The 12,852-nt window shown below is 42.7% G+C and overlaps 1 protein-coding gene across 1 annotated transcript; it reads right to left on the bottom strand.

Moving 5' to 3' along the window:
* Positions 1-6,728: 6,728 nt before the first annotated feature.
* Positions 6,729-12,093, bottom strand: med27 (mediator complex subunit 27). Its single transcript, XM_005804967.3, has 8 exons — positions 11,825-12,093; positions 8,157-8,301; positions 7,724-7,854; positions 7,510-7,603; positions 7,287-7,394; positions 7,167-7,208; positions 7,012-7,089; positions 6,729-6,914 (listed from the first exon to the last, which is right to left on the bottom strand). The coding sequence occupies exons 1-8, from the start codon at positions 12,025-12,027 to the stop codon at positions 6,780-6,782; spliced, it is 936 nt and encodes a 311-aa protein (XP_005805024.1). The 5' UTR covers positions 12,028-12,093; the 3' UTR covers positions 6,729-6,779.
* Positions 12,094-12,852: the final 759 nt, after the last annotated feature.

A 12,852-nucleotide genomic window follows, 5' to 3' on the forward strand; every position in this document is an offset into this window, starting at 1 on the left:
AGGAAGCTGAGATCCTTCAATGTGTGCAGCAAGATGTTGGAGACCTTTTATCACAGTGTTGTTGCCGGCGCCATCTTCTTTGCTGCTGTGTGTTGGGGAAGCAGCATCAGAGCCAGCGACTCTAATAGACTGGAGAAAATCATCAGGAAAGCTGGCTCTGTACTGGGACTAAGGCTGGAGTCCCTGGAAACTGTGGTGGAGAGGAGGACACTGAAGAAGGTTCTGTCTATTATGGACAATAAACAGCAGCCTCTCCACCACATAGTGGACAGACAGCGGAGCACCTTCTCACATAGGCTGCTCCAGCTCCGCTGTCGTAGGGACAGATACAGGAAATCCTTCCTGCCACAGGCCATCTCACTGTACAATAAAAGCTAAATCATTGTTCTGCACTAATCAGTCCAATTTTGCACAACAGCACTGTGGCACACTGCTGTACATATATTTACATATACATATCTGCATTTTGAATCTTTGCAAGGACTGCTCTAAGCTGCTTTTATATTGACAGCATTTCATATTTTATTCTTATTTTATTTTGTCTACAACTACTACTCAGTGGTAGTTGTTATTGTGTCTTGTCTCTATGCTGCTGTAACTGCGAAATAATTTCCCTGTTGGGATGAATAAAGTACTTCTATTCTATTCTATTCTATTCTATTCTATTCTATTCTATAACTCCATATTAAAAGGAAAAACGGTGTAGATTTTGATTTTTTTATTAACCTTGTAATAGGATGATGTAAACATCAGATTAATCTGTAGTCTCAGAAAGGAGATGAAGCTTTGATCACCTTGCCGTCGATCACTGCCATGTGACCTCTGTGAAAGGTCACCTGACCCTGGGATCTGGCTTTGGTAATCTTGGGCCACAGTTCTTCTCTTGCCAGCCGGTCTTCCTTAATAAAATCTTGAGCAAAACGCAGACCTTGTTCTTTGCACACCTCTGAATCCTTCGTCACTTTCCAGACTGTGTCTCGACGGCGCCTCCTAGTGGCGCCTCCTGGTGAACTGCAGGATGACCTGACGGTCCGTCCCTCTTCTTTTCTTCCTAATCGGTGGATTGTATCGATCACATCTCCTATCTGGTCCGCCCACTGTCCTAAGATTCTTGAGAGAAGTTGTTCTGCCTTTTCTCTGAGGTTTTCTCCTTCTTGCTCTCCAACGGCTTCAGGTTCTTGTATCTTTCAGCCTCCAAGAGTTTTTCTTTCAAATTTGCATTTTCTTTATTCATTGCAGCGAACCTCAGTTCAAGGTTTTCCATCGTAGATTTACATTCAGCAACGCCGACGGTGTTCTGCTCCACTTGGAGAGTAATGCAGGCAACAAGTCAGAATTTTCTTTTAGCTGTTTTCCAAAGTCATCAACCTGATATCCAGACTTTTAATCAGTGTTGTATAAAGTACTGAAATCTCAGAGTCAAGTAAAAGTATAAGTACCTCTCCAAAATACGACTTTGGTAAAAGTCCAAGTCACTGACTGAAATGTTACTTGAGTTAAAGTCTTAAAGTATCTGAAACTTCTTGTACTTAAGTATGGAAAGTACTGTAAAAATGGATGTACTCAAGTAATGTAATGAAAAGTACAAGTAAAAAGTAAAACAAAGCAAATGCAGTTTGAATGACATTTTTTATATTTTGGTAAACTTGTCAAATACACTTAAAATAATGTACCCAACCAAGTGCAGGCAAAATTAAACCTGCTAATAGATATACCTGCAGGCATCATTTAGTTAAGAACATTAGGTGCTTTACCTATAGCACAAGGTTAACTTAACCTGCTTTACAACTGAACCAGCTTCTTAGTAAACCCTCCAGGACAGAAAATACAAAGTTTTGTAAGCCTTAAGTTTTCCCTTCAAGTAAGGTCAGTGCTGAAAATGAGAAAAATAAATAGTACAGAAAATGCGGCCAACATGAAGAAAAAGATCTGTTACGATTACTCTACTTCACAAATCAGTGAACCAGTCAATGCTACAGTCAGTAGGTGGTGCACACAACTGGTCATTATGCAAAAGAAAAAAAGAATTGGGAGGGAAATGCAGCTTATTGGCATCTGTAAACCTGGTTTTGAACTTGCATGCCTTTCCTATATTCGTTAAATTTAGTCTAAATTGCTATCGCTATGGCTTCTGTCCCCCTTGAACAGAGGAGTCTAGGTAGCCTGCTACAGTCAACATTAAGCCTAAGCTAAATACACCACGTATGGAACTGAAACAATGCCAAACAAAGTTCATTTATGGTCAAGATTTTACAATACAGTAGTGCCTAGTGACCAAGCTATAGTTACTGAAACAGGAGGATTATAACCATTTCATAAGACGTTACCTCGATGTGTTTCTTCAAGTTGGACGGGGAGTTTTTGTAAGATAGAATTTCCACATCTTCGGGCAGGAATAACATAAACTGCATGCGGTACGACGAATCTTTAACACCCACGAAAGAGTGTATTGTGTTTAAATAAGGCCATGGGCTCTCATCACCAGCTGGTGGTTCCCCTGGAGCCGTGTCCGACGTAGTTGCAGTCGTTGTGGTCTCCGTCTCCTCCTCCATGTGGCTGCTGCTGATTGCGAGACTTGCTTTGTGTTTAATGGGAGAAGCGAAACAAGTGTATCCTATTGGTGGTGATGAACAAGCCCAGGCAAGCAGGCTATCGACTTTGTTCGGTAGCCTGCTTGCTACTTGCTAATCAGTAGGTGGGGTCAAAACACTTCGTTTCTCTCTCTCGCTTTTTTGTAACGAGTAACTAAACCACACATTGAAAATGTATCGGAGTAAAAGTACGCAATTAAGTTCGGAAATATAGTGAAGTAAAAGTGAAAGTCATCAAAAATTTTCATACTCCAGGAAAGTATGAAGTACTCCAAAATATACTTAAGTAAAGTAGTGAAGTATTTTTACTTCGTTACTATACAACACTGCTTTTAATGGCTGCTAAGACGGCAGCTAAGGAGACCTCAGTCTCAGTGGCTTGTTTTGTAGCAAGTGGGAGTTTGGTTGGAGTTGCATTCAGTTGCCGTCTAATACCGGAGGCATTTCTTGATGTCTCCATCGGTGTTTCAGCGCTAGCAGCAGGTAGTTATGCATGTTTAGCTTAGCAGCGTTAGCATTCTTCAGACTAGGAAAATCTTTCTCATTAACGGCCGACATCTTTTATAAAACTCTTATTTTCCTTCCTTACTCTAGAGTGTGGATGTTCCGGGTCGCCTTGGGGATGAAATGATGAGTAAGGGGCCAGTTTAAGTAACTGGTTTTGGGCTGAACGGATGGAGCTCAGAATAACACGTGGGCCCATCGCCATCTTGCCGGAAGTCCAACACCAGTCATTCAGTCCAAGTCATGGAAACATCAGGAAACCAGCAGAGTCATTTCCTCATCCTGACCAGCAGGGGGCGACAAGGAGAGGAAAAACAATCAACCCTTTAACAGGGAGAACCAGAACCGGAACCAGAACCAGGTTCAGTACCAGCAGCTGTCTGTCTGCCAGACCAACTGGAGAAAAACACACAGAAAACTGATCCAGGAACTCCGAGTCTGGAATCTACACGTCTAGATCTACACATCTAGATCTATACGTCTATATCTACACGTTTAGATCTACACGTCTAGATCTACACGTCTAGATCTACACGTCTAGATCTACGCGTCTAGATCTATACGTCTATATCTACACGTTTAGATCTACACGTCTAGATCTACACGTCTAGATCTACACGTTTAGATCTACACGTCTAGATCTACACGTCTAGATCTACACGTCTAGATCTACACGTCTAGAGCTCAACCCAGTTGCATGTTTTTCTGTTTTAACTGGATTCAGATGCTTACAATTCAGCAAACATGGACTCGGTGGACTAGGGGACCAAAGGACTCGGTGGACTAGAGGACTCGGAGGTTTCTCTCCTCGCTGAAGGAAGCTGCGGCTCCCGGATTTTTCTTCTTCCTTGTTGACTTGTTTGGTGCCCAGGTCCTCTGAGCTGCCAGGTGTTTCACTTCTCCGACTCACCTGGACAAAACAGTGACTCGTTAGCAGTGACTCGTTAGCAGTGACTCGTTAGCAGTGACTCGTTTCCAGCCGTTGGCCTCTGCAGAGTCGCTGCTGCTGTCCAGATATAAACTTTATAGATTTTCCTCCTGACACTGATGAAATTCAGGAACTCAGAATCTCGTCTGTATCTTATAAATAATAAACTATTAGTTTATTAACATTAATATTAATATTGTTCTGCACTTTGCACTGTCACATCATCTGCACTTTGCCATAATTGGACCTGCTGCTACTTCTTTGGTGTGGTTGAGTGCCTTTAGTTAATTTTAGTTGGATATATTGTTATTATTATTATTGTGTGTTTGTTTATTTTACTTATTGTATGTATTTGACTTTTTGCACGGGAGCTGCAACAGAAACTTCGTTGAATCCTGTTCAATGACAATAAATGCTGTCTGTCTGTCTGTCTGTCTGTCTGTCTGTCTGTCTGTCTGTCTGTCTGTCTGTCTGTCTGTCTGTCTGTCTGTCTGTCTGTCTGTCTGTCTGTCTGTCTGTCTGTCTGTCTGTCTAATAATAGCAGCTATTAAACTTTCATTAACTCACATTCGGGGTTTTTACATTTTATTGCTGATTAATATTTCAGTTTTTCATGTTTTCATGTAATAATCTGATTTATTGATTGATCTGGATCTTAGTTGCTATTTGCTGATGCACTCACTGGTGCTGACATGTTTACCCATAATCCTTTCCTGTCTGACCTTTGAGGTGACCTGCATTGAGTCGGGTTGATCTACGGTAAATTCTCCTGCCACAGACGCGTCGCTCTGTGAACTTTGCTATATTTGCAAAATGGCAGAAAATACACATTAAAATCTACTAAAATGTTTCTGTTTTGTGGCGACCTGTCCAGGCGACCTCACCTCTCGCCCTTTGACCTCTGGATGAATGGATCTTTGTCAGATGATTCTGCAGCAACTATCAAAGGCCCGGTCCAGTGCTCAGCGCCCTACGAAGTGTCAAAGTCACATCAGGGGTCAGGGGTCAGGGTTGGGGCAGAACGGCCCTGGGTCGTAAGGTCACATCCAAAATGGCGGACTGGTCACTGTTTAGCATCCTGCTGCTAGAAAGTCCAACTACAACAAAACAGATTGTTTTTAATGTACAGTAAAGGTATTTTTGTTGGAGATATTTGTTCTGTTGTGACTTGTTGAATATAGAATATTCAATATAATCTCTCATGTTCAGCAAAACAAAAATTCTTTCAATACTTTACTTTTGAAAACTTATTTTATTCCTTTTTCTTTTTTGCAATTGACAGATCGCTCTGTGAACTTTGCCATATTTCCAAAATGGGAGAAAATACACATTAAAACATTCTAATAATTAATTTATCAATCTTTTTGACTAATAGAGACGTGATTTTACCCATAAAACCATCTGTTTTATGCAGCTAACAGTTAGTTTGGTATAAAGTGGAGCTAATAAAGATCAAGTTCAGGACAAACATACAGCATATATTGAAAATAATAAAAATGTCTGATGCTACATTTGAGAAATAAAAAGACTAATGGAACTAAAATGTCCTTTTTAAAATGAACTATGAATGTTGTGACTTTATGAACCAAAGATGTTCCAATAAATTCATCATTTTCTCCTCTAGTCTGAGAAAAACGTTTGTTTAAAAATCATGATAATAAAACCAAGCAGCTTTCTATTTCACTCCCACAAAAGATATTAATTTCATAATTAAGTATAAAGTTTATCTACAATGACTTTCTGCAAAAGAAATTCAAAATAAATATCAATTCCTGCATTTTGTGATGAGATTTTGAGATAAACATTTTTAAAATTGTGATTTCATTGATGTTTTTAGAAAGTTTTCAAAAGTGGATATTGTACAATAAATATTAGACTTAGACTGACTTTATTGTCATTTTTCATACAGGGTGAATACAGAACGAGATTTCGTTGCATACGGCTCAGAACAATGTTTGAGGTTCCAATGTTGTGAGGTTACTCCAGAATAAAATAAAATACAGTATAAAATATGAATATAAATATAAATATAAAATATAAAGTGCAGGACTGACAGTAAAATAGAAGTTATTTAGCTCTGTACATGTGCAAGGTATAAAGTGGAGACCAGTTTTTGAGTGCAGTCCAGTTAAGAGTTCAGCAGTCTGATGGCAAGTGGGAAAAAGCTGTTTCAAAACCTGATGGACCTGCACCGGATGCTGCAGAACCTCTTTCCAGAGGGCAGCAGGGAAAGAGGTTCTGCAGCATCCGGTGCAGGTCCACCAGGTTCTGAAACAGCTTTTTCCCACTTGTCTATTCTATATTGAAGTTTTAATAGAATAAAATTTGGTCTAACAATGATGAAGAGTTAAATTATGATATATTGAATCCTAAATTTAATTCACAAATACTAGATCTGACCTGAATTCTGGATTCACTGACGTAGAAACGTTTCATTCACACGTCTGATTTTCCTGATCATCTGCTGGAATCTAAAGGCTTCAGCTTTAAATCTCGGAGATTTCTGTTTTCATGTGCAGGATGGTTTCTGAGTTAAGCCTTCAGCAGTTCTTCCTTCCCACTGTGGCCACTTGCATGCTGAGGAGGAACCAGCATGGGGTTCTGCCGGTCCGGTCCGGTCCAGTCCGAAACCGAAGACAACAAACGACTGGAAGAACCTCGTCCGTCTGTCCAGAAGCCAACGCAGCAAAATAACCACACACAACTGAAAAAAAACTCCAAACTTTATTTACAAATAGGAAGTAAACATCGACAGTTTACAGACGGCAGGTGTCATGGAACGCCTCCAGGGTCCTAAAGTCCCTCCACGTTGGAGGCAGACCGTCCTGCAGGAACCGGCCACAGCGCTGACACGAAGACTGGAACAGCTTGATGTAGCTGCGGAGCCACGTCTGTGGACAGACAGGTGAGACAGAGACAAGTGGGACAGACAGGTGAGACAGAGACAAGTGGGACAGACAGGTGAGACAGAGACGAAAAGCGACTCGCCATGAAGGAGCGAACGACCACGTCGGGCATCTGGGGCAGCTGGTAGTGCAGCAGGGCTGTTGTAGCATGGTCAGTTACCTAGCAACCACACAACCAATCAGAAAGCTGAACACTCAGAGTTCCTGAACAGAAACATAGAGGAAGGTCAGTCTTACTTTCTGGAAAACCAGGTACTGAGACTTTGTCCAAATGTCCAGCTGGAACAAAGACACAAGCATTAGCATGGAGGGAACCTTGCTGGGTTACCATGGAAACACTGTCCAGGTGAGCCTCACCTTTCCGTCCTCGCTGTAGACATTCTCATTAAAACCTCTGACGACGGTTCTGTCGATGAACAGAGAACGCATCACAACGATCGCCTTCAGCACCTTCCCAAGGGTCACCTGAGAACAAGAGAGCTGAGATGGAGACGCCTCCACCCGTTGCCTGGAGACGCCTCCACCCGTTGCCTGGAGACGCCTCCACCCGTTGCCTGGGCTGTAAGCAGTTCTGACATACCAGCAGCACAGCTGACGTCCCGTTGGGTCTGAAAAGCTCGATGGTCATATCCGGAAACATCCTACCGACCCGGGAAATGACATCATCCACATACCTGCACAGGTAGAAGGAAAGGCCTGTAGCAGGTGCAGCTACAGGTGCAGCTGTAGGTGCAGCTGTAGGTGCAGCTACAGGTGCAGCGTTCGGGGGACCAGGACCCATCAGTAGGACTCACTGGGGCGGCAGCACCAGCGTACTGGGCTGGACTTTGGGCCGTCTCTTGGCTGAGGCTCCCATCTGATTGGCCGATCGCTTCAGCGACTGCTGGTTCAGCAGACTGGAGGCCAACCCGGCGTGGTACTGCAGCTGAAACCAGAACCGGAACAGACATTTGTGTTGCTGCTTGTTGTCATGGCTACAGGATGTTAACAGGCTCAGGTAGGAGCCGGGACATTAAGTACGTAGACAAGGTGCTGTTGCCATGGCAGCAGCCTGAGTAAAGGCCCGGATGTCCATGGGCAGCTCTATTGGACCGGTGTCCAGTAATGGAATCTTTAACGGGCCCCAGCAGAACCCGACCTCTGGGTCGGCTGCGTTGGACCAGCTGGACGCCAGAGGGAAAGGCGTGTCACCATGGTAACAGCATCAGGCCGGCGGGCGGGCCTCACCTTGTTGGACCACTTGTAGGCCTGCAGCAGCTGAGAGTAGAGAGGAGTTTTGTCCTGAACCGGGTCCAAACTCAGCAGCCCGCTGTTATGGAGCGGATGGGACTCTGAGGGACGGCCCACCAGGCCGCTGAGACGCTCCAGCTCACTGCGGGACACGAGCAGCACTGGTTACCTAGCAACCAGGGAACCGGGCCCACTGGTCCCAGTAACTGGTAACCAGGGACCAACACATGACTTCCTGTCACTGCTTTAGCTAACCCATTAGCCATCTGTTAGCGACGTGGTTTCAGGCTACCGCCGGGTCCAGCAGGATCAGAGTCCGGATCAGGTTCTGGATCGGGTCTTCCCCTAAATTGAATTTTCTGGATAAATCCTAAAGTGCTCATTTTCAGTTGAATAAAGTTTTAGTAATTCTTCAAGTTGGACTTTTATATCCATGCTTTTATTTTGAAGGAGCACAGCAGTTGTATTTCCTCACATCCTATTTTTTTCCAAATGGATTTAATTCAAACAACAAACATAAAATAGAGTGGAGAAAAAAATACAAACATAAATACAATATCTAACGAGGTTATGGAACAAAATGTGAAACTTAAGAACTTTATAGAAATATCAATTCAAGATAAAATCTTCTAACTTCGGTTTTTGTTTCAGGTGTTTGGAGATGAAACCAGATGTGGTTCGTTTCGAAGTGAGAACGGTGTTATAGATCAACTGGTGGGAGAGACAGATGTTTGTGTGGGCGTGGCTTTTTAGGACCCCTTTACCGAACCAGGAAGTAAACAATGCGATAAGCTTAAAGAACTACAAATCTTTGCAAAAATACTATCCTATTCCGTAAGACCTCGGGAATAACAAATTATAAAGACTTGGTCTAACATGGTATGTTGCCTTTTTTTTTACATTAATCTGCAAAATCACAAAAACAGGTAAATTACACAGAACTTGTCCTGATTTCTGTGTTGCTTCACAGGATGAAACTCGTCAAAGGAAGATCAAAATAGATCTCGAGATGCCATAAACAGATCTGAAAGCAAAGATTAATCCCTGAAAGCCACATAAATGCTGAAGAGCCATGGGATTAAAAATAAAATTTTTAAAAAGGTCAACTGTTGTTTTTCCACATCTCCCTCATATTGTATGATATTTCAATTAGATATCCACAGAAACTATAGCAACATCTTTTTAAACACTGTTTTTGTAACATGTTATAGTTTATTTCCTAGTTCACTTACAGAAGACATGGCAGATCTATGTGGCAGTGTCATTTCTTCTATATTGTTGATATTTTTTCTCATAATTTAACTAAATATCTTTATTCTTTTCATCAACCATAAGAGACAACGCTGAAAAAAAAATTGTCTTTTATATTTTTACATGAGAAACGGTTAAAATCTTCATTCAAACTGAGATTCTGAAAGTGTCACCAGTTAATCCAGGTTTGCCTCTTAAAGCGCAGAGTGTCTGATAGATCAGGATCAATAACAGGTGATTATTGGACTTCTGTCGGCCGATATAGTTTAGTGGATAAAACGTCGCCGCGGGTACGAGTTCAGTTAACGCTTTCGTCTAATTCACATTTGGACCAGTTTATTTTATTGTCTAAAAAAATTATATTCACTTGTGTGGTATATATTCATCCATCCATCCATCTTCTTCCGCTTATCCGAGGTCGGGTCGCGGGGTAGCAGCTTCAGAAGGGAGGCCCAGACTTTCCTCTCCCCGGCCACTTCTTCCAGTTCCTCCGGGGGAATCCCGAGGCGTTCCCAGGCCAGCCGAGAGACATAGTCCCTCCAGCGTGTCCTGGGTCTTCCCCGGGGCCTCCTCCCGGTGGGACGTGCCCGGAACACCTCACCAGGGAGGCGTCCAGGAGGCATCCTGACCAGATGCCAGAGCCACCTCAACTGGCTCCTCTCGATGTGAAGGAGCAGCGGCTCTACTCTGAGTCCCTCCCGGATGACTGAGCTTCTCACCCTATCTCTAAGGGAGAGCCCAGCCACCCTACGGAGAAAACCCATTTCGACCGCTTGTATCCGCGATCTCGTTCTTTCGGTCACGACCCAAAGCTCATGACCATAGATGAGGGTGGGAACGTAGATCGACTGGTAAATCGAGAGCTTCTCTTTTTGGCTCAGCTCTCTCTTCACCACGACGGACCGGTACAGCGCCCGCTTGACAGCAGACGCTGCGCCAATCCGCCTGTCGATCTCCTGCTCCCTTCTTCCCCCATTCGTGAACAAGATCCCGAGATACTTGAACTCCTCCACTTGGGGCAGGACACCCCCCCTGACCCGGAGAAGGCACTCTACCCTTTTCCGGCTCAAGACCAAGGCCTCGGATTTGGAGGCACTGATCCCCATCCCGGCCGCTTCACATATATTGGTGATATTTCAATATGTTCTAGAATATTCCTTCACATGCAAATAATGATTATTGGTTTTGAAGAGATCATAGAGAAAGAGACATTTTCTAATCCATTTATTTATGTTTGTTGCGTTTTGATCAGGAAACGACACAGCCACCTAATATTTACAAACATCTGCGTTGAGGACCCCGTTTGACTGTCACTAGTTAATTTCAATGAGGCTCGTTTTGTTTCCCCTGGTCACCAGCCTGCAAACTGGTTCCCAGTACAGAACACAGACTAATACTGTAGATATGGATCATAATCTGTTGGTGTCTGACAGTAGGATGTAGGAACGTTTATTATTATCATTTTAGTTTGTCCATTGGGATATTACCACCAACCACAACATTGGCTGTTAACTTTATATCATTCAGATGAGATTTTATTGCAGTATAAAGTATCAACATTACTTGATATTTCTGTCTCTTTGGACACATAAACACCACAAGCAACACCATCAGGTATGTGATTTAAACTTTATTAAATATGATGACACCAACCTCATTGTTTAGCGACACTTCCTGTGTGTAGAGTCGCTAAAACAAAGCAAAGGGTTTAGAACCAGTGCGCTTGTTTTACAGGATCTGAGCCAGAAACACTCACCAGTTAATAAAATTTATTTTTCTGATCAGTGCTGGTTACAAAAAGCAGAAACTTTCCACTTAGGTTTATATTGACGCTGTTCATGAGATGAAATTAATTTATTCCGGTGAACCTGAATGTGAACGGGATTGCCGTGTTACTCATTGAACTGGTTTTGCTCCAATGTGATGTTTTCGAGGCGAACTGAACGCTGCTCTGTAGAAACTCGTTTTGAAACATAATTTTCACATTTAACATTAAACATATTTGCTTCAAATTGGGTTTATAGTAAAGTTTAGCAAACGGTTTGTAACACACGTAGCATTTTTCAACAGGCATCAACACAGCCACCTACAATTTAGAAACAGATAATTTAGCCACCAGTTAATCTATAACAACGGGCCGTTGAATCGCTTTGGACCTGAAACCAGAACCAGAACCAATGACCCAACAGACGCTCCAGGTTCTTCTGCCTGCTTTAAATGTCTTTAGAAGTTTAGTTAGCAGGAGAAAATTTCTGGTTTTAAATTTGTTTTGTTTTCGGTGGAACCGGGAATGAGACAAATCTGATCCATCTTATGTCTTTTTTTGAAAAGTCCATGAGAATATTTTCCCTCCTAACTGGATTATTGGAATATTAATGGACGTAAACGCGGTTTGTGTCCGGAGCGGCTCTTACTTCAGGTCCCGGTTGACGGCCTGCAGGGTGTCCTGGAACTCGGAGATGAACCGCTTCTCGCGGCCCTCCAGAGTCTCGCGGTTCTTCATTCCGTCCTTCAGCGACTCGAAGACGCGGCTGACGCTGGAGCGGAGCGCCTGGATGCCGCTAATGGCGTGAGAGAAGGCGTCCAGGTTCACCCCCACGGAGATCGGCTCCGACATGTTGCTGCTGCCGCCGGAGAGGCTCGGCTTCTGCTGCTGCTGCTTCTGGGACTCCGTGGCGCTGCGTCATATTGCACCACTGCCACCATGTGGTAGGGAGGAGGAACTCCACTCAACAGAGACGGATTTTTTCCTTAAACGCGGTTTGTAGACAATTCAGGACCTGAAACGTGTGAAAAATGATTGTGTAAGAATTTAAGATGTTTTATTATTTTAAATCTAGTCGCTGTTGATTAGTTGTTTCCATGTTGTTCTCCTGACAGACTGAAATGTTCTCTAGTTTCCTCAGCAGATTTATGAATATTTCTCTGTAGTTAATCAAATTCTGCTGTGAACCAATGAGAGCTCAGATGATGTGCTTTCTTCTCATAATTTTCTCCGAATTTTATTGTTTTCTGTGTTGTGGTCTCGTTTCAACCAGGATGTTCGTGTTGTTGATTGTGCTTCAACTTATTAATATCAATAATCTGTTGAGAAAACAGGAATGTTAGTTAATTTTCATATAATGCGAGTTAAAAAGAAATGAAAGTAAAGTTTCAGTTTGAATAAAGATTTAAGACTTTTCTGTTTTGATTTCCTTTGTTTCTGAAAACATTTGAAGCGTCAGATATTTGATGAGTTTCATTTTAATGGGACAGTTTTGATGTTTCAGTTCAAATTAAAACGCAGCAGGAAGTGAAGCTGAGTTCATGGAAACAAAACAGATTCAGGAAACAAGCTGCCCAACAGCACTGTAAAAACTGAAAATTCAACATAATAAAGAGAGAGAGAAGGAGGGAGGGAGAGAGAGAGAGAGAGAGAGAGAGAGAGAGAGGTTTAGTCTTT

This window comes from Xiphophorus maculatus, chromosome 12, assembly GCF_002775205.1.
Source record: "Xiphophorus maculatus strain JP 163 A chromosome 12, X_maculatus-5.0-male, whole genome shotgun sequence".
Lineage (NCBI taxonomy): Eukaryota > Metazoa > Chordata > Actinopteri > Cyprinodontiformes > Poeciliidae > Xiphophorus > Xiphophorus maculatus.